Source organism: Schistocerca gregaria, chromosome 4, assembly GCF_023897955.1.
Source record: "Schistocerca gregaria isolate iqSchGreg1 chromosome 4, iqSchGreg1.2, whole genome shotgun sequence".
Classification (NCBI taxonomy): domain Eukaryota; kingdom Metazoa; phylum Arthropoda; class Insecta; order Orthoptera; family Acrididae; genus Schistocerca; species Schistocerca gregaria.
This window is the reverse complement of record NC_064923.1, coordinates 258,266,528-258,289,748: the sequence shown is the minus strand read 5'-3', so window position 1 is coordinate 258,289,748 and position 23,221 is coordinate 258,266,528. Positions and strand designations below refer to the sequence as shown.

At 39.4% G+C, this 23,221-nt stretch overlaps 1 protein-coding gene across 1 annotated transcript in view; it reads left to right on the top strand.

Annotated features, from left to right (window-relative positions):
• Positions 1 to 23,221, top strand: part of LOC126268091 (F-box/WD repeat-containing protein 4-like) — an 84,660-nt gene that overhangs the window by 31,365 nt on the left and 30,074 nt on the right. The window contains exons 4-5 of the mRNA XM_049973597.1: positions 1,267 to 1,405; positions 10,976 to 11,136. Coding sequence (XP_049829554.1) covers positions 1,267 to 1,405; positions 10,976 to 11,136 — 300 coding nt within the window. The remainder of the gene's footprint in view (positions 1 to 1,266; positions 1,406 to 10,975; positions 11,137 to 23,221) is intronic.

The window sequence follows — 23,221 nt, the reverse complement described above, 5'->3', positions numbered from 1 at the left end:
CTAAGATCTGCCAAACAGGGCCTACACATATCCTAGTTGTTTGCAGACAGCAGCTAGGTTCCTCTGCACTTGTGTCTAGTTCCTATCCATCTCCCACAATGCAGAACCATATAATAGAATCAGAGAATGTACTAAAGTAATGAAACTGGTTACTCCAGGATGACCATTAAAACACGAGACAAAAATTACATGAATATAGCCCTGCAGGCAGTGCAAAACTACATTACTAAAATCACACAGAATCAAATCACAAATTAAAACAATTACTGATATCTTTTATATTTTAATAACTCTAAACTTCTTTGTAAAAACACAAACATAAACTATTGGATAAAGACACAATCTGTGCTTGACACTACCCCTCCCCCTCCATAGCTGGTTGCCATACAGAGTATTATCAGTGACTCTTTTTGTTGCTTTTGTTTTTCCCTCAGCTTTTGTTTTTCCCTCATTTGAGGGACCGTTTTTTATAAGAACTAGATTCTTTTTTAAATAAATTGAGATCACATTGCAATATTTCATTCTGAACTTTGTGTGGGTATGATTCCTGTAATAAGATTGACCCATCCACAGAAACCATCATGTTTGGTTTCTAATAGTTTGAAAGCCTTAGGTGTTCTAACTTATCCTGAGGTCCTTTGTTTGCAAATTTGCTGTGAAGTGTTGATTTACAGCCTGTGCAGATGTTTTGTTGTTGTGAATAAAACCATTATAAAAGTATTCTTCCCTTGAATTACCTGATGGAAATATTACTTCACTGCACAGTCGCATTTATTACAGTTTCACCATCTTGTCTTTGTTTGTGTAGGGAACAGACACTCTGTACTAAATCATTAATTAATGTGACAACCAGTTTAATCCAGGACTGGTGTTTTCGTCAGTATCAGAAGCAAACATGCTCCGACATGTTGAAATTTTTTGCACCCAGTTCAATAATTCATTAAAATAATCAGTCATGCTATGCAAAACACTATTCATTACACAGGAAGAGTACTTATTACATCATTAATTACTTTGCCTGTTCCATTCACATTTGGATTTTTGCATGTACCCAGAGTTGTCCTTCTGCATATGATGTGAACTATGTAATAGAGGCAGTGGAGTCATCCAGATCTATCCGGAATGGTTGTTACTTAATTTATCAATATTTTCCCCAAAACATCCATATATAAATCTCTCTCTCTCTTTAATATGTGCTAAACTGTTAGAAATATGTAAATATTTATTTTGAGTTTTAGACTAATCACAGCTATGTTAATTTGTCAGGGATGCAGCAATTTGTGGTTGGTCTTGTGCCACTGGAGAACTGTTATTTGCGCAGACTTCAAGTCACACATCTAATATAGATGCTGTTGATTGCAATGGAGTTGTGTTAATTACTGGCTCAAGAGACAGAACTGTAAAGGTGTGTGTGCATATTTATATTAAGATTCCTGTATCTAGAAATTTTCTGAATCTCGAATATATGTGATACTTTCTCTCTAACATCTTAAATGTTCATAATTTCATGTGTATGTTCTGAAATCATGAATGATTTTGACAGTTTCAAAGTAAAATTTTATCTGAGAATTTGTGTATTTGGGTTTTGCTGTCTGGGATTGATAGCTCTTTTAAACCATTGAAAAAAACATTTAACTAACATATAGTTCAACATTACTAAAACTCACAGAGTATTATGCTGTGGTCTTATATAATCAATTAGATAACCCAGTGTTTTGTCCCCATCTGTGGAGGACTTCTGCAGGGGAGGTCGTGGCTTGTATGTTGGTCCGAAGCGCACAGCGGCTCGTCACTAACATTTCACAATGAACTTTAATATTAGTTTTCTTTTACTTGTATGTGATTAATACAGCTTTGGCATATCATAAATAAAACAAGAAGGCATCATATGTCAAATTGGAATTTTGTATGAAAAGTCAAATTCCCTTGAGAAAACATGTTGTCAACAGTTGGTTCCTTCTCATCCTGTGATTTGAGTGATCTGCCATTCCATTTTTAATTTTCTCACCCATCAGTGTCCTCCCTGGGGAAGGAATGAATAGTTATGAAAGCTAGGGCAGTGGTGTGTGCTTCTCTCTCTCTCTCTCTCTCTCTCTCTCTCTCTCTCTCTCTCTCTCTGTGTGTGTGTGTGTGTGTGTGTGTGTGTGTGTGTGTGTGTGTGTGTGTGTTTGTTTGAACAGTGCTCAGACGAAAGAAGACTAATAACTGAAACCTGCACAGCAAGACATAATAATGAAGTAAAGATGAAATTTGAATGTGATAAATAGAGACAGCAAACTTATTTCATCATCAAAATTTTGTTGGTAAAAGAATGGGGTAATGAACAGGGTCTTAATTCCCACCATCCCCAAACCACAAACAATTGCAAGAGACCAATGAATAACATTTGGTGACATCCCTCAGTCAGTGTAGTTTGGATACGTCTCCTTGTGAAGCAGTGGTTAAGCAGTTTAATTGTTTATAGTTTTTGCATCTTGTTAATTTTTTCAGATGTGTTTGCCCGTGAATGTGGAGATGCTGACACAGTCCTGAGGACCGTGTCCTTGCGGTTCTTTCCATATTCTCTAGACAAAGTCAGGGTGTCTCCTTTGTCACGTGTTCAAAAATGAGTGGTTACACAATAAAGTGATGTTGGAGCAAAGTCCTTTAGATATCCTTGGTGTGACCTTTGTTCAAAGTCAAGACATGGTGGCAACGAGGCCCTCTGGTGAGACACCCCTTCCCTTTTGGCTCCCTATGGAGGAGCAAGTTAAAAACCTTAAAGTTCTTTGCATACTCCAGCGATCGACTAGCCACTGTCACAGCAGTGGTAATTCTCGCGTGGTGTATGCTAATAGATGGTGTGAAAACAAAGCCCTTGTTCTGGTTGCAGCTATTCTTCTTGGACTATCTTCTCAAAGCGTCCCTCTGTTGCTGTCTACCCTGTGACCACACCCTCCTGCACTTGTGAAGTGAGGCAACAATGGTGGTCAAATTGTATGTTCCTGAAATAAGTTATTGTTGTGACAAACTGATGTCATGCGGTTCAGTCAAAAACAAACTTTCAGTCTGTGTGTGGTAACATCCGACTAGCCGTTCTCATAATTTCATGAGGAGGGGACGGTAGCTTCGAGTTTCCCCTCGTCAGATACGCAAAACAATTGTTACACAAGTTTGATTGTCTGACACAAGATTAGGCATGTTTATCCTTCGGAGACACAAAAGAAGATAAGAGGGCATTCTGGCATTAGAAACCAATGAATGGGAGCAGACTTCCACACTCAGGTGCTTAGCACAACAATTCCTGTTGGTGAAGAGAGTGCATTTACCCTGTGATGGTTACTGCTTCATTTGGTAAGCACTGCATCTCTCAGTAGGGTGTAGGGATGAGCAGAATTTGTTAACACTTACAGAACTTTACATAGATACAGATTTCTGATGTCATCAACTGGGGGCAATCTATAGTGTTATGAACACTGAATATATTCTCAACTGCGAAGGTCATATATATGATCAGTTTTGGCCATTCTCTGTTGCCATCTTTGGATCTATGTTGTAAAGTGGTGAGGACTGTGAGCACTTGTAAGTGCCCAATAATATGCGTATACATAGCTGTCATTTTAAAATGGACAAACTGGAAGAGTAGCTCATAATACCAATGTGGACTTTCAGTGAAACCCTGCTTTTACACTTTTTAAGAGGCTTCAAAAATGGAGTAAAATGTGGGAAATAAAGTTTTAAGCTGTAAATTTCTTGGTTATCCATGTGGACAGAACACATTGAAGCTAGCAGGAGTAATAAAACAGGTTAAACAGTAGAGAGGAACTATCAGAAGGAAAGAAAATCTAATGTGATGTTGAAGCACTATGAAATTCTGTGTAGTAGTAATTGCTTACTGATCTGTCTTCACATCACAAATTTAAGGAAAGTTTTGTGTTTGGACCTCTGTCACACTTCCTGTATCGTTTCTTATTCATATTTTTGAAAGGAAAAACATTTATCCCTAACTTTTACTTGAAATTATGGAGGCGTGGTTAGATGCTTGTTGATCATTGTGAGACAGTGTACCATATTTCTGTGTTTGTGTTATTGTTTAATAGACTCCCGAGTATGTTTTTACCTTTATTTGGCCCTCACCATTGTTTGTTCATAATAATGTAGGGGAAACATGGAAAAAATTTATTAATGTTTGAAAGTGTTGGGTATTTAAAATTTGAGGCAGATACTTGACCATAAGTTTCACAAGCAGTTGCATTAACCATTAAGCTGTCAGTGCATACTTTCAGGTCCGATTAGAACTTTCATTGTAACTGATGTTTCCACTTATGATTTTCTCCCCAGTGTCACTCCCCACAGTAACTAATCTGTATTTGAACTGATGACAAATCATTTTTGACCCCAAAACCATTGTTTTTTTGTAGAGCATCTTGAGGGAAAGTTCACTGAAGTAACATCAGTTAGCAAAACTGGAAGTAACTCTGTCCGGATTAAAATGGAAAACCATACTCTCACTGGCATTTTTATGTTGTGAGAAAACTGATAAAATTCCTGTTGCCATCACCTTTCACAACTGCTTCAACATGGTGTAACTTATCATTGTGGTCTTATCTTGCAGACTGATGAAAAATTATGTGCAAACCTGGAACAAATAGGTGTCCATAATGCGACCTGGGTTGAAAAAGGGTGGGTACTGGAGCTTTTATTTGGGGTTTTAGAGGGACACATTAAGTGGAAAGGTAAAACTAATGGTTTACCATTGCAGTTAAAAGCTGTATAATCGTCCAGGGTGTGAAATACCTGCATTTTGGGCAAATTTCTTTTAGCTGCATGAATGATCCCAACGGTTGAGTCTGTGAGTTTATTGCTGCATGAGAACACTCCATGAGGCCAACCGCTAACCTGTATGAAGTGTGGAGAGCAGTGTTGTCATTGGTCTATGAATTGCTCTATTCAAAGAAAGAAAGAAAGAAAGACACAGTATAGCCCTGCTTTTATGTTTCCAGACTTAACATTTTCCTGCAGTTTACGACATTTTTTATCGTACCTGTCAAATTTCCTATGTCCACAATGTTAGTCTGAACCTGAATTTGTGTCAACATATTTATAATTTTCCCGCGATTTCCGCACTACAAAAAGACATTAGTCGAGAACAAAACTATGCTGGCATGTTGTCTGTCCAGTAGTGTTTGAAATATTACATGGTTTAGTTTCTTGACTCCAGGGCACTCTACTCAATGGTATTGAACTGGTAAACCTGTAAAAGTTAGAACAATTTGTACTGTATCTCCCGCTGCTGCCAAGCACTACTTGGTGTGATGGCTGATGGGAGTAACTAGGTTCACTCGAATAAAGATATCATGACTATTCACAATCATTTCCAAACGCTCTACTGCACAGATGCAGTTTCGCGACTGTTGTGATCGTTGTGACACCTTTGTCAAACCATATTTAGCGTGTTTCGGCGTTTGGCCTCTTGTAGCGCTAGGTGACAGTCATTCACTTTACATTGGTCAGATATTTTTAGTTTAAACACAATGTCAGTTACGTAATTTTTTCATGCTGAACAAAATGTGTTTCAAGAATTTATTCTCGTAGTCAAGTGCAGTATTTTGCAGAAACTGCAAAAATGTGGGAAATTAAGGAGATGGGACCTGGATAAACTGAAAGAACCAGAGGTTGTACAGAGTTTCAGGGAGAGCATAAGGGAACAATTGACAGGAATAGGGGAAAGAAATACAGTAGAAGAAGAATAGGTAACTCTGAGGGATGTAGTAGTGAAGGCAGCAGAGGATAAAGTAGGTACAAAGACGAGGGCTGCTAGAAATCCTTGGGTAACAGAAGAAATATTGAGTTTAATTGATAAAAGGAGAAAATATAAAAATGCAGTAAATGAAGCAGGCAAAAAGGAATACAAACGTCTCAAAAATGAGATCGACAGGAAGTGCAAAATGGCTAAACAGGGATGGCTAGAGGACAAATGTAAGGATGTAGAAGCTTATCTCACTAGGGGTAAGATAGATACTGCCTACAGGAAAATTAAAGAGACCTTTGGAGAGAAGAGAACCAAGTGTATGAATATCAAGAGCTCAGATGGCAGCCCAGTTCTAAGCAAAGAAGGGAAGGCAGAAAGGTGGAAGGAGTATATAGAAGGTTTATACAAGGGCGATGTACTTGAGGACAATATTATGGAAATGGAAGAGGATGTAGATGAAGACGAAATGGGAGATACGATACTGCGTGAAGAGTTTGACAGAGCACTGAAAGACCTGAGTAGAAACAAGGCCCCCGGAGTAGACAACATTCCATTAGAACTACTGACGGCCTTGGGACAACCAGTCCTGAGAAAACTCTACCAGCTGGTGAGCAAGATGTATGAGACAGGCGAAATACCCTCAGACTTCAAGAAGAATATAATAATTCCAATCCCAAAGAAAGCAGGTGCTGACAGATGTGAAAATTACCGAACTATCAGTTTAATAAGCCACGGCTGCAAAATACTAACGCGAATTCTTTACAGACGAATGGAAAAACTGGTTGATGCAGACCTCGGGGAGGATCAGTTTGGATTCCGTCGAAATGTTGGAACACGTGAGGCAATACTGACCTTACGACTTATCTTAGAAGAAAGATTAAGAAAAGGCAAAAATACGTTTCTAGCATTTGTAGACTTAGAGAAAGCTTTTGACAATGTTGACTGGAATACTCTTTTTCAAATTCTAAAGGTGGCAGGGGTAAAATACAGGGAGCGAAAGGCTATTTATAATTTGTACAGAAACCAGATGGCAGTCATAAGAGTCGAGGGGCATGAAAGGGAAGCAGTGGTTGGGAAAGGAGTGAGACAGGGTTGTAGCCTCTCCCCGATGTTATTCAATCTGTATATTGAGCAAGCAGTAAAGGAAACAAAAGAAAAATTTGGAGTAGGTATTAAAATTCAGGGAGACGAAGTAAAAACTTTGAGGTTCGCCGATGACATTGTAATTCTGTCAGAGACGGCAAAGGACTTGGAAGAGCAGTTGAACGGAATGGACAGTGTCTTGAAAGGAGGATATAAGATGAACATCAACAAAAGCAAAACGAGGATAATGGAATGTAGTCAAATTAAATCGGGTGATGCTGAGGGAATTAGATTAGGAAATGAGACACTTAAAGTAGTAAAGGAGTTTTGCTATTTAGGAAGTAAAATAACTGATGATGGTCGAAGTAGAGAGGATATAAAATGTAGACTGGCAATGGCAAGGAAAGCGTTTCTGAAGAAGAGAAATTTGTTAACATCGAATATAGATTTATGTATGAGGAAGTCGTTTCTGAAAGTATTTGTTTGGAGTGTAGCCATGTATGGAAGTGAAACATGGACGATAACTAGTTTGGACAAGAAGAGAATAGAAGCTTTCGAAATGTGGTGCTACAGAAGAATACTGAAGATAAGGTGGATAGATCACGTAACTAATGAGGAGGTATTGAATAGGATTGGGGAGAAGAGAAGTTTGTGGCACAACTTGACTAGAAGAAGGGATCGGTTGGTAGGACATGTTTTGAGGCATCAAGGGATCACAAATTTAGCATTGGAGGGCAGCGTGGAGGGTAAAAATCGTAGAGGGAGACCGAGAGATGAGTACACTAAGCAGATTCAGAAGGATGTAGGTTGCAGTAGGTACTGGGAGATGAAGAAGCTTGCACAGGATAGAGTAGCATGGAGAGCTGCATCAAACCAGTCTCAGGACTGAAGACAACAACAACAGTCAAGTGCAGTATTTTCATATAATTTTTTGTGATGTTACGCATATAGAGTGTGTGTGTGTGTGTGTGTGTGTGTGTGTGTGTGTGTGTGTGTGTGTGTGTTTTCTACATAACTGTGGAGGCACAATACCTGATGACCTCAAAAACACAACTACAGTGCACGAGAGGCAGAATAACATATATTCAAACACCACACAAAACATTTATGTACATATTTGCACTTGACAACGAGAAAAAATTCTCGAAACGCATCATTAAGAATTAAAAATAAATAATAACTGCAGTTTTTCATTATTTAAATAATGAATGACAGCTGCAGGCTTTCCAGAGCCATCGATTATGACGTTTGAAATTAAGTCAGACATTTCTACTTCCCATACAGTTATCGATTCTAGTTGCATCAGTGGTTTTCATTAGATGATAAACTTTTATTAGATAATAAAGAAGTCTGACAGTGTTTTGATGCTTGTTATGTTCATATATCATACACAATGTGCAAAGTGCAAGGGGTAATCTTAGATGTAACTTTTACAGTTTAAAATGTTATTTCCCACATTTTACATTTTCCCACATTTCACACAATTTTTTTGAAGTCCCTTGAAAAGTGTAAAAGTGGGATTTCATTGTATATAGGTACAAGAATACAAAACCTTGGACTGTCTTTGGTGTTTAAAAGCAAAGAAAAATTTGAATCCCAGTTCAAATGACAACAAACTTTGTAAACACAGTGACTAAGATCTCCTTCTATAGCAAGGATGAAGACGTCCACATCTTCCACAATTTCAGGCCCTGGTGGTGTCTGAATACATCTGTTAATGAGGGGCATGGGAACACTGCTCTGTTACACACGCATTGGGGCTCTCAGCTCCCCACTTTTGACTAGGAAGAGTCCTATACAACTGGGACCCTCCTTCAGAGGGTTGCCTGTGTTTTCACCTTACTGGCAGGCCATATGCTTTGCAGTCCAGCATCAGTTGGCCATCGACGAAGGTACAAGCTGTGGGTCACAGAATGGCTCACTCACCCCCCCCCCCCCCCCTTTTCCAAGTTCACAGCTTGCAACAAGAGGGAAATCTCCACAAGGGGAACATAGTTAAAAAGAAGAAAGAATACAAGAAAAAGAGGTGGAGTTGTATAAATGTAACATATTGTGCATACATAGGAAAAGAAAGCCACTACTGTACAACTACACTATAGATGAGAAACTACTGGAAACAATATGACCGTAAATATGTAGGATTAACTACCCAGAGAAAACTTGAGTCAAATGACCACATAAAACAAGTGATAGGAAAAGCAGATGTCAAACTGAGATTCATAGGAACAATCTTAAGGAAATGTAACACATACACGAAAGGAGTACCCTGAAAGGTGCTTTTTTGATCCATTTTGTAATATTGTTCATCAATGTGAGATCCTTGCTAGATAGGACTGATAGAGAGAGAGAGAGAGAGAGAGAGAGAGAGAGAGAGAGAGAGAGAGATATCCAATAGAGTGGCATGTTTCATCAAGGGATAATTTGGTCAGTGCGAGATGCTAAGCAAACTGCATAGGCAGTCATTACAAGAAAGGCATTGTGCATCACAGAGAGGTTTACTATTGAAATTTCGAGAGCACTTTCCAGGGAGAGTTGGACAACATAATTTGTCCTTCCACATACATCTCACGTAATGTCCATGAAGAGAAAATTTGAGAAATTAGAGCCAATACAGAGGCTTACTGACAATCGTTCTTCCCACACGCCATTCACAAATGAGATGGGGGCTAGGCTAGAGTTCACGAATGGGATGGGGTAGGGGGGGATCAGTTAGTGTTTCCAGAAGCACCCTACATCACACACCATCAAGGAGCTTGCAGAGTCTGATGTAGAAGTAGATCCACTGGCCCAGCGACAATGGATCCCATGCATTTTGAATTGTGCATAGACATTGTTCCCATTCGAAAGGTGGTGCCAAGCAAGGGATTGAAATATGACCCACCTTCTTCTACCACCCCTAGGTACACTTATGGCCTTCAGCTAATGGAACTTCAATGGTTACTTTCACCATTTAGAGGAATTTGGACAACTACTTGCTTTTTATCTAGTGATATGCATTGCTCTACAGGAAACTGTTTCTTGGAACATATGTCCCTCCCATAATTCCAGAATGCAAGGATTTAAAACAGTGCATGATTATATAACTTTTCATTGCAATGATAAACAATAATTACCATGTCTTTCCATAAAATAGTTTGTCCTGAATAAGCACCATTTGATGACTGTACTTTGGTATCTGCCAATATTTTTGTGTAAATTAATGGCTCTCAATATAGTTTATGAAGCTATGGCTGTTCACATGCAGACAACTATGGGTTTTACTGTAATGTCCATCTCCCTCCATATAGGGATCTGAAAAACTAGAAGTTAGTTAACATGATCCATCAGCTACCCCAACTTTCCTCCTAATGTGTGATTCCCCCTTGTGAGGCAACCAGTGCAATTTAATGGAACATGTATTCACAAACTTATAGAATAGTGGCATTCCCGTTCATTTTAGTATGGCAGATGTAACATGTTCAGTCATAAATCTGTTGATCTTTAGCTCCAGCCTTCTCCCCTCAATTCAATTTTTTGGGAAACTGTGAATGACTTCTATACCTTGACCAATAACACCTTTGACAGCTCATGTGCTTCATTTTTTTTTAGAATGATTATAGTTTTGTCTGTGGATGTAAAATTACTCAGGAGTAAGGGTTTGTGTCAAAGGAATGACCAACCAAGAAATGTATGTTGTAGTCTTTAGCAAATAAATCCCTGTTATTCTCAAGGCATGCAGTGTATACCTTGATAATGGCAGGGGATATGCTCTTCAAATATCAGCCATCTTTTATAATTTTTTGTGGTTGCACTCTCTGGAATTAATCCATATGTTGTGGAAAGCTGAACTTTGACAGTATTCATTGTTGCTTCATGGTACAACCCAATATCATGAATCATACCAAATAGTGTAAAATAGCATTGTTTATGTTTTTGTAGTATTACTTTACTTTTGGGATTCTTTTACATGATCTGAGAACATAATTCTCTTCCATAAGCGAGATAAACTGTGAACCTCAGTGTTTTCCCTGACCCACTCTTTGCCTGCTTATTGAGGAGAAATATGTTTGTGACATTAAAACCCCCATTCTTCAGTTTTAAAAAAAAAATTAAATATACATATAGAACTTCTGTGTTTGTTATGGTATTCCACTCCTACATTTCTTACACTTAATTGTTTAGCTATGGACAGCAGCAGATGATTACGTGTGGGAAGAGCACGTGGAGATTGACTTGGACGACAGAGTGTGGTCTATTGCAGCCTGCACAGATAGCCCTGCATGTGCAGTGGGTACAGCTGGCCACAATGAAGTGCCACCCCTGCACATCATCGACCTGGAAAGGTGTGTTTCTTTAAACAGGTATCTCCGTTGCATTAAATTCAATCAAGTTTCTTCCAAGTTCTTCTCAGCAGCAGTGAAGCGCTGGTAAAATGTTTCAGATGTCATTACTAGTTATAAAAGAATGTTAATAATTCCCCTGTATGGTCAAGTAAGTGAGACTTGATCATATATGACATTAAAGAATCTTTTGAACTTGAGGGGTGAGTACATGGAGACCAAAATATGTGACTGTGGGTGCTTATATATCAAAGTGACAGTTATAATCTATAATAACACCACATTGCATTATTATTATTATTATTATTATTATTGTTCCAGTTCCAAGAGTTAACTGAGAAATCTTCACTCACAAAAAAAGAGCCACCCATATGTCAGAACATTAAAGCAATAATTTTTCACTGTTGGTAAAAATTATGACATTAAAGTCAGTTGTTGCAATGTATGTTGTAAAGTGGTATTTCTAACAGGTGGTGATGTTCTCTCTATTTAACACCTTCTTAATTTCAAGAATATGTGTGTGTGTGTGTGTTTTTTTTTAGCCATCTGAGGTAGCACACCATGAATTCCTCTCTTGTGCCACTCTCTTTATATCAAATGCCCTCAATTATTTTTTGGATATATTCCAAACTCTGCCTTCCTTGTCAGTTTTTGCTCTCTACAACTCCCTCTTGTGCCATGGAAGTTATTCCCTGATGTCTTAATGCAGTGTGTCATTTGCCCTCTTCTTTAGTGTTCCCACACATTCCTTTCTTTGCCGGTTCAACCAAAAACCTCAGTCTCGTATCAGTCTGGCCAATCTTCAGTACCCTTCTGTAACACACCTCAAGCTCTTCAGTTATCTTATTTTCATGAGTTGAATGATTCACTACCATACAGTGCTGTACTCCAAACACACATTTTCAGAAGTTTCATCCTCAAATTAAACCCGGTGTTTAACACTACAGCTGCTCCATTTTTCAAAACCCCTACAACTGCCATTGGAACAAAATGTCCCACCTGTAGTTGATATATTTACGGGTTTTTTCGTAGTCTTTCATAGGGGGTGTTTGTCTGTGACAAATAGTCACTCTGACAGTCTGTTATTTTGTTTTAGTTATAAACATTGAAATTTCCCCCCCCCCCAGTCAACTTAAATATCCAAATAATAATGAAAATATCCAAATCATAACGAAATCTTGTGCACCACCAGGTCAAGTTTCATCTTTACCAAGTCATGAGAAAGCCTTTAGCATACATTTGGAATCTTTATCTACAGCCATCCAGTATTTCTGCCCATAATTTTTTGAAGCCATAAAATGAGTGACCCAACATCTTCACTTGAACAGGAACTACTACTCATCACCACAATTGTGTGGACAAAGAATGTACGTGCTTTAACAATTTGCTATGACTCTCTTGCTTGTGTGTGACATGAGAGCAAGCTTACTGTATTTTAATCGCTGCAACCATGTCTATCACAAATCAAACTTGAAGTCCATTATGTTTTCCCTGAAGCGATTATGTGACATCAGATACTTACAAAATGGTATTTTCCATTTCTCTTACCAAAGAGGGTCCACTTCTATTCTTTCTGATATTTGGCATCCCTGCCTTACAGACAGCAAGAAATGCCTCAAACTGTTATAATGGTAATGACAATTCATCATTTCCCAATATTGCACACACATCTATTTCAGAGCATTTGTGAATATGTTTGAGAATAGGTTCATCAATAAATCAGTATACAATCTCACAATTTTTTTTACTTTTTTTGATTTACATTACCGTGTAAAGATGGTGGTTCGTCAGCAATCAGCAGTGCCTAGATTATTCAGTGGGACAAAAATGTCCCATCTTTGGTTCAAGATATTATTTATTTTTTCCACAGAAACTATGGAACTGACAGTTGACTTTTATTCAAAATAAGACTTTTATTCAAAATAAGCTAGACCATCAAATATTAAGTCGCGAACTTTCATCCACCTCCTAAAACAATTAGAAGAAGGAGAGGGGCAAAAATTGTACTATGGGACGAATATGTTCAGTTAGCAGTCCTAGTGTTAATATTAATAAACTTCTTTTGACTGGAAGTGCCCCCTGCCTGTGCTAATGTACTTTCTATATCAACCTTGCTTCATCCATCGTGTTACTTTTCCTTCCAGTTTAGTACAATTCCTTCATTCTGCTTACTTAGTGGGCTCCAGGTCTTTTGTGGGCACGCGTGTGGCATGCAGGGGTTTTGGAATTATTGCAGTCTTTCTTCTTTTCTGGGCTGCTTTACCTTCCCCTTCCTTCTCCCTCCCTGTCATTACTTTCTCTTTGCCCCTTCCCTTTCTTGGTGTTCTTATTTATGTCACCTTGGCTATCCTCCTTACTTCATTTCGTCTTGTGGTTTTGGTTTGTTTGCTTTTCCTCCTCCTCTGTAATGTGAGTCAGTTGGGGAGAACTCCCTCCCTAGCATCTTTGACGTGGGTCCCCCTCCCCCTCCCCCTCCCCCTCCCTCTCCCTGCCCCTGCTTGGCACAGCCCTTTCACCTCCTTGCTTGGTAACTAGCTTGATAGCCAGTCCATGTGATGGGCTGTTACGTACCCATCTGGCTGAGTCCCTTGGCACAACAGGGGTCAGACTGCTGATACCTGGGTTGTGAATGCTTAGTGGTTGCTTATCTTTTAAGCATCAGAACTCCCAGCAGTGAACATCATGCCAGGCAGCTGTTGTGGGTGGCTGGGTGGCGCCTAAGAGGCGAGCCCCTGATCAGAGTGGGCTGTACCAGGGTGGACGTTTGGCACGTGAAATGTGTTGATCTTTCTGGCTGCTCTTCCAGTCTAAGGTCTGGTTCCCTCCTTATAAATACAACTTCTGCCAGCCAGTCGGCCTCCCTCCATGCCTGCGACTGATCAGGAAACTTCCCTGTGAACATCACTCCTCACAAGTCTCTCAATATGACACAGGGTGTAATTTTCCTTAGAGACCTCCTTCTCCATTCTGATGATGAACTTATGGCTAATCTGGAATGAGAATGATGTGACCTTCATTTTGTTCGGCATGTCCAGAGAGACCCTGTGGACAGTAGTGTAGACATGGGCACTTTCATCCTGGCATTTGAAGGGGATACCATGCCTGAGAAAGTTGAGGTGATGGTATATAAATGCGAAGCCCAAACTATTCTTTTCAACTCCCATGTGTAGCTCAGGTCCTCACAATGTGATGCCATTCACGTCTGTGGCTGCCTCTTCATTTGGGGAGCCCTTGCACCCCATCGCCTAACTGTGTAAACTGCTCTGGTCCACATTCTCTTCACTCAACGGAGGGTCCACTGTTTACAAAAATGGTTCAAATGGCCCTGAGCACTATGGGACTTAACTGCTGTGGTCATCAGTCCCCTAGACTTAGAACTACTTAAACCTAACCGACCTAAGGACATCACACACATCCATGCCCGCGGCAGTCCACTGTTTACAAAAGAAAAAAGATTCAAAGAAATAAAGATCCTTGACCATCCCAACTACTATGAGGCCCGGAAGAGGTTTGATGGACTTCACTTTGTGAATCTCTCATTTACTTTTGCCTCTTCTCTGGCTCCTGCTAGGGACAGGGCTCCCTCTCACAACACACCTCCACGGCGTTCTCAAGATAGGAAGCCTGCAACATAATCAGACAAGGGACCCATGCAACGAGGGCCCCAAAGCTTCTCATTCTCTGTCCAATCTGGACACTGCTCTGCTGCCACCTATTCCCTTACTGACAATACTTCCTCCCTCCCTCCAAGGGGGGGGGGGGGGGGGAGGAGACGGCATCCCGGGAGACTTTGCCCCGTCCTCCTCACTTTGAATCAGACCCAGTTTTTGTGGATGTCACCCCATCCTCATCGCTGATGACCACTGCCCGAGTGACAGAACCTCCCCTTGGCCTCTTTATGTCTAATCTGGAATCTCACCATACGATAATCCAGTGGAATTGCAGAAGATATTCCTGTCACCTACTGAAATACAACAACTTGTTTCCTCTTCTTTTGTGTTCTGTCATGCTCTTCACTTCCATGATGACCACTCTCCTTCACTTCCATGATGACCATTCTCCAGCGTTTCATGGTTATCAGGTGTTCTTTCAGAACTGTGCTGGCCCCGAGATAGCATCTAGTGGGGTCAGCACTTCAGTTCAAACCCCAGATCCCCCTTCATGCCAATCTGGAAGTAATAGCAGAGCCAACCTGGAAGCAATAGCAGTAAAAAGGGTGAAATGTCACTAGCAATTACCTTTTGCAATGTCTACCTCCCTTCAGGTAGGCCACTTTCTTATGTCGAACTGCCTATCTTAACATAGCAACTCCCAACCCCCTTTCTCCTTCTTGTGGACTTCAATGCACACCACCCCTTGCGGGTAAGTGCTATTTTGGTGGGTGGAGGACTTCTAATGGACGAACTTATTACATACAGACTCTGATTTGTACTTCCTCAGTGGTGGTTTTTGTACCCACTTCAGTGCTGTTCATGACACCTTTCCTGCTGTCAGTCTCATGATCTCCTCCCCTGCTCTCAGGGTTTTACTACATTGGTCACCCCATGATCTTTGTCACAATAACCGCTTTCTGGCAAGTCTATCATTCTCCTGCCACTGCCAGGGCACACAAGCGCCCACTTTGGACATTCCACAGAATCAGTTGGCTTTTATATACGTTTTCTGTATACTTCAAACTGTTGCTAGGATTGCATTGATGTGGTTTTGCAAGATGTCTCTGACACTATTCTTCATGTTGTTGGCACTGGTGTCCCTTTATCAATAGTTCCCCCTTGTCAGTGGTATTGTGGTGAACCAAGGACGTAGCAGTTGCTACCCAGGACCGCTGACAGGTGCTGCAAAGATTTAAACATCTCTCACAGACCAACACTCATTGCTTTTAAGCATCTCCATGCTGACCCTCACTACCTTATTAAGCAGAGTGAAAAGGAATGCTGGAAGTGCTGTGTTTCCTCCCTCTTCATCCCAGGTTTGGTCCAACCTCCATAGACTTCTGGGCCTCCAGTGACAATTAACTGTTCGGGTGTTCTGTGTACTGATCCATTGGTTCTTGCAGAAGTCCTCGCGACACACTTTGTGACAGCGTAAGCGTCATCTTCCTATCCTGCTACTTTTCTAGAGAGAGATGACGTGTTGAAGAAACCCTTGTGTGTTTGTTGCTGGCTCTTACCTCTTCACATGACTTGGCTTCGGACCCGGATTTCATCCACAACCAGATGATCCAACACTTTGATTTTACCCAGCGGCAACATCTCGGATTCTTCAGCTACATTTGGCTCAAGGGTTCTTCCCCTTGCAATGGTAATACAGCATAGTTATCCCTATACTGAAACCTGAGAAGAACCCAACATCTCTAGACAGCTACTGACTTAATAGCCTGTCCGAAATACTTGGTAAACTGCTCAAAATGATGGTTAGCATCTGATTATGTTGGGTACTTGTATCTCAGGGCCATTTGTCCCTGTATCACTGTGGCTTTCGGGAAGAACGATCTATAACTGACCATTTACTCAGATTGGAAATAGTAATCTAACGGGCTTTTTCTAAATTCCAACAGCTTGTCACAGTCTTCTTTGACCTACATAAGGCATACAACATGGATTGGCACCTTCATATTTTAGTTACTCTCTATGACTAGAGCTTTTGCGGCCCGTTTCTGATTTTTATGCCCAAGTTTTTATTCCACTGGCCTTTCCAGGTTAGAGGTGGCATTTCACTCAGCACCCCTCAGATCCAGGAGAATGGTATCCCACAGAATTCTGTATTAAGTGTCACACTCTTACTTGTCGCCATGAGTGGGCTTGTAACCTATGTTGGGTGTTGTATGTTGATAATTTTTGAATCTGATGCAGCTCCCACTCGGTAGTGTCTGCTGAATGCCAGCTGGAAGCCACCATCCAAGGAGCCTCTGCATGGGCCCTTTCCCATAACTTCTAGTTTTCTCCCTCCAAAATGCTGGTTATGCATTCTTGACATCAACTCACAGTACACTGTGATCCAGAACTTTATTGGACAACCAACACCCGGAGTTCTAGCACAGTCCCATTTCTTGACCTCCTTATTGATAAAAAAACTGATATGGGTGCCCCATATTAGCTATCCGGAGACTACCTGCATGCGTAACCTTAATGCTATCTGCCTCCTGGCCCTTGAACAATTCCCTGACTATCCTGTGTGCCCCGTCCTCTTTGCAAATGAGGGACATTTCTCGCCTGTACCCACTCTAGGGTGGGATTACCACTTTCCTCTGTCGGGATCTCATCTCCACTCACTGGAGTATGCCCCGTGTATTTCCTCCCACATCCCCACTTGTATTTACCCTATACCATCAATTAGGACTGACCTATTTTAGCGTCCTAAGGTCTCTGCCAGGGAAGACTACATTCCTGTCTTACACCCTTTTTAATCGAAGCACTTTGTTCTTTGTTGTCCACTCTTATTATTCCCTGTTAGCCCTTCTGCATATTGTACATTAGTTGTCTCTCTTTATAGGTTACCCCTATTTTTCTCAGAATTTTGCACCAATTTACAGCTAGGTCACAGGATGGTCAGACAGAGATTCCATAACCAGGTACTGGATTGTAAGGCACACCCAGAAGCAAATAATGGACTGGGATCACTATGTAGTAATGTTGAAGAATAGACTAGAGTTTAACACTTTCATGGCCTGTGGGGGATATGCTTACCAGTAACTGTATTTCTGTACTTTGTTTATGGGATTATGTTGTACCACTTCTGTATCTCCTGGCATCTAGTGGTAGTACAATGCACTAACTATATTGTGTTTGTGCTTTTAGGGCCATGGAACACTTTGCTTCTAAGTAGAAAATGTGTGCCAAAATTAGAAATCATAAAAGTGTTGATAAACATACCACCATATTTTTGTGTTAATTCACAAAAATAGAATTATCCAAAAATAAAATAGTAAATTTTTTTGTTATATAATAATTGTGATCAAATATGACTACTTTGAGTCACCACAAAAAATGTGCCTTCAAAAGCATTAAGGGAATTGTCCATAAGAATCCAACTAGGAAGAAATGGAATACTTAAATACTGAGGAATGATGTGTTTGAAATTCTGTAAGACTGTAGATGCTGTGTTAATGAATACCAAAGTGGGCAGTAAGTTGAAGAGGAATGGACATCTCTAAAAATGGCAATCACAGATGCTATACAAATAAATATAGATAAAAGAAAGGTGAAACTCTGGGTAACAGTAGTAGTATTGTAAATTGGGGCTACATTGCTCTTACGGCGGTTACTTTGCTACAGAAATGAAAAAGTTTCAAAGCTCCCCTGGAGGATAAAACTTAGACTAAAACCAAAAGCTTTCAGCTTTAAATCATAGATGACATCAGTCTCCCTTCCGGTACTTTCCGGGTCTGCCATTTTGTGTTTAGTTGTTGAGTGGAAGCCATTGAGTTGAAGTATTATTTATTAAACTGAAATTTGTGTTTGAAAAGTTGTTTCTGCAGAACAGAATTTTATTACTGAAAGGGTACATATATGACCATTTGTAATAGAATTTAATGCTGAATTAAAATTTATTTCACCTGATAATTCTGGTGTGTTTGTTTTTCTCTTATTCAAAAACAAATAAATGAGGTTACATTTTCAGCAATTGTGGTGGCTACTTTGCACCCATTATAAAATGGAGCAGAGTAACCCCTCTTATTTCTACAAAATGTATTTTAGTTATATTTCTGTATTATTTCTCATAGATATGGTTCGTGAATATAAAAGAGAACCAGGACCACGTCAACACATCAATTAATCACCCCAACAGTTGAAACAATGCCTGGAAAGTATCAGAAATGGCACATTTTCCCATTGAAAGGCTTCTGACCACTTAAAAGATCCCAAGACGCATGATCTTAAAAGATCCCAAGACGCATGATTTTAAATAAACTGAAACAAAATCACCAAAATACAACAGAAATGAAAAATCTGTCGCTGAGGTGCAAAATAGCCAGAAAGGATTTGTAACTTCTAAATCTAATTGCTCCATTATAATCAGCAGGGGAGCTTTTGGCACCCTATGTCATCTACAAGTCTGGGCAACTGTGGGACACATGGACAGAGGGAGGTCCAAAGGGTAGGTACAATCTTTATAGTTCAGGATGGTTTGACACAGTGAGCTACAGTGATTGGTTTAAGACCATACTGCTGCCCAAGCTGAAGAAAAAAGGTTGTGATTGCTGACATCTCTCTACACATTTGAACATCCTAATTTTTCCAGATGTTTAGAGAAAATGACATTCATTTTATGTGTCTTCCACCAAACTCAACTCATTTCACCCAAACCTGTAGACGTTGCCTTCTTTCATCTCATGCAAGTTGCATGGCAGCAGGTACTATGTGAGTGGAGACAAACACACATGAAGTGTGCTGTTCTTCCTAAACACCAGTTTCCCGCTCTGCTGAAAAGGGTTCTCGATGTGATGCACCCAAATGAAAAAACTAGCATTGAAAGTGGCCTGAGGAAGGCGATATTTCCCTGCAATGTTGAACCATTGCTTGATTGCATCGGACACAGAGGTGCAACAAGATGATCTGAATAATTCATTTCTGCTCATTCTACAAAGAAAGTGAACTCACAACATTCTGGGGATAGAGGTCACATGAGAAGGAGAAAGATTCCAATCTCATCTGGAAAAAGTCTCTCTCATGGAACTAGTACCAGTAGTAGAATGGTGGAGAATGTGGGTGTTGCGGCAGAAATCACTTCACAGACACCTAGTGAGAATGTAAAAGAAAGCAAATTTGGCATTCTAAGAGAAGTGAAGATCACTATATACAAGAGTCTTCTTATGAAGAATCCTGGGAGTCTTACAGGAAGAAATGTCTTCTGGAAGTAGAGCACGAAGAAGAGGAGGAAAACTTACAGTACTCTCAAGGACCACAAATTAAACCAGTAAAGAGAGAAGTTAGTGCTTTTGTGATCTTTCATTATAAGGCTAATTTGTATCCAGGTGTTAATCAAAACTTTAATGATACAAGGGCAAGAATAAGTGCTATGAGTAAGCCAAAAAATCATGGAAATGGCCATCAAAACCAGATGAATTCTTTTATGAATGGAAGGATAATGTAGGAGGCATAGAACCATCAAACATGGTGAATAAAAGGGGCTTTTTCGAAATTCCTGAACTGAGTGGTGTTGAATGACAATGCTGAATTGTGTGATAGTTAGGTTATGGTACCTAGACTATATAAAAATGTTGCATTTTTGGTGAATATGGTATATCCAAGAAAATCTAATATTTACTTTTTATAAGAATAATTTTGTAATTTTTGAAAATAAATATTGCATTTTTATATGTGGATTTTTTTCTGTATAATAAATGTTAAAATTGAACTTTACTTTGTGTCTAATGTTGCTCCATACAATTTTTTCCATTAGAATTAAGTTGATTTTGAATGTGGAGCAAAGTAACCCACACATATGGAAAACTTTGCTCCACTTTTAAAAATTAAGCAACTCATTATTGAATGAAAATCCGAAGACCTCTTCAATCAGACATTATTCCTTTGTGCTGTAGTTATCTGGTTAGAAATTACCAAATTTATTTGTTCACTTTTAACTTAGATATTTTCAAGCATTGGTACAATTTGTCTAAATATTGTAGCAAAGTAGCCCCACTTTACGATACTTAAATTGATCAATGAAAAAAGGAAGTTTTCGAATAAAATTTATTTCAATTTACTGATTTCATCCTGTTAAGGGGACCACACATTGGTTCAGGTAATAAAAAAAAAAATAAATAAATTAAAAAAAATCGATTTTCGGTTTTCATCATATTTTGATAAATAAAACCTTAATCTAAGTATTCTGAAAAGGATTTTGCTTAATAATTTAATTTTTTTTCCCCCCGAGCATTTAAAGAGCATTTTTCCTACCACGTGTGTTTATGTGCCACGCCCACTTTTCTGCATATATTTTAGATCTATATCTCTTCTACATTGCACATTAGGGATATTTTTTTTTACTCCAGAGTGTGTTGGCTATTCTTGGAATGCAACGGTCAGTATTATTTTGTTTCTGCTGTTTGTAAACAACACGCTTTCAAACACGCGGTTAGTTTTGTTAAAGTGTGATTGCGAGTATTTGTTATACTTACATTTGCAGTGCTTGTTTACATGTGTTTTGTTGTGTTTATTGAAGATGACGAAACGTAAATGCATTTTCCAGAAACGAAAATGTAGGGAAAAAAGTATAGAAAGCTCTCTGCACAAGACGTTATGTCACCTGGCAACGATGTTTCTGATTGTAATTCTTCAACAAGTGCATCATCAAAGAAGCTCTAACCATTTCAAGAGAGTTACAATGAATTTACTGCAAATGACAAGGGATGCAGTCGCATTATTATAAATTTGAGAATATTATCAGATGTAATTTCTAAATTTGTACAATGTAGACAGTGTGGTGAGTCACAGAGTGTGAAAAGTTGAGAGAGTGCCAGTGGGAGAAAAGGCCTAACAATTGCTTTGGATTTAATTTACACTATATGCTGAGCTGTGGTTTCATTTATGAGTTCTTCAAAACCAGATGCAAGTGTTCCTTATGAAATCAGTACTAGATTAGTTTATGCCTTACGATCCATTGGCAAGGGCATGGCTGCAGAGAGAACATTTTGTTCAGTGATGAACTTATATCAACCACCAAATAAATTAGAAAAATTGACTGCAATGTTAGAGAAAGCTGTATGTGAGGAAAGCATGAAACTGGCTGCTAGGGAAGCAGTGGAAGAAAATGATGGATGTTCAGATACTGCATTTGCACTTGATGGAAGTTGGCAGAAAAGAGGACATACTTCTCTGAATGGAGTAGTGACTGCCACGAGTGTAGGCACCGGTGAAGTGTTAGATGTGGAGATAATGTCTAAATATTGCAAATTTTGTGAAGTCAATGAACATAAAGAACACAACTGTGTGGCTAATTTTAGAGGAACAAGTGGTGGTATGGAAGTTCATGGGGTTCAACAAATATTTCGTGGCTCCGTAGAAACAAGAGGCGTACCATACAACAAATATTTGGGCTATGGTGACAGTACAGCATACAACAATGTGGTGATCTCTAAGCCATATGGAGATCCATTATTAGCAAAATAGAATGTGTAGGCCATGTTCAAAAACGTTTGGGAACAAGACTGAGAAAACTGTTGATGTGAGAGGGACAAAAATTAGAAGATGGAAAATTGTTGACCGGACAGGGTCGGTTAACTAAAACTGAAATAGAAAACTTGCAGGTATACTATGGGCAGGCAATTAGGAGAAATAAAGAAAATCTGGAAGCAATGAAGAGAGATTTTTATGCCATATTCTTCCATAAGTCCTCTATTGATGATAAGTCGTGTCATCGATTGTGTCCATTAGGAGAAAATTCGTGGTGCAATCAACAGCATAATTTGGAACCACCTTCCTAAAACTGTATTTGTAGGCATGGCATACAATGAAACTAGGAGTTCATGATGCTGTTATTACATTCAGTTGTGGTAATATTGGAAAGTGTTGGGTACTGAAAAAGCTGCGAATTAATCCTGGTGAAAATATGGTCACTGGGCTGCAACATTGCAATAAAATGAGGATAGCCGATGCAGACAGGTCTGCATGTAATGTGCCCAAGAAAGCAAGACAAACATCCAGGAAGGTGAAAAATGGGTCAAATACTTGCGGAAATTAACATGGGTTAGATAGGCAGGGTGTGGTCCCCTTAATTAGTCATCTTCAGAAGGTTAATATTGGTTTAGCAGATGTTAATACCTTCTTGAGCATAACACCACGACATGTCGAAAAATGTACGTATTGTTTGTGATACTTCTCAACAAAGATTGATAAGTTACAGTAAATGAATCAGTTCCGTACATAGTCAAGTTGTTATGCTAGCAACAATGTCTTGTGTAACTGAAATAGTGAGAGAACTGACCATATATTGCAACAGGTTCAATAGTGGTACAAATTGCTAAAAATAATGTACAGATAAAATTAAATTCACTAGTCAATGATTCTTGCTACAATGCCACTACACATAGTATTATTTGATAGCTGTGGACAGCAGCATGCAGATGTAAAACACCACTGGCATGGAA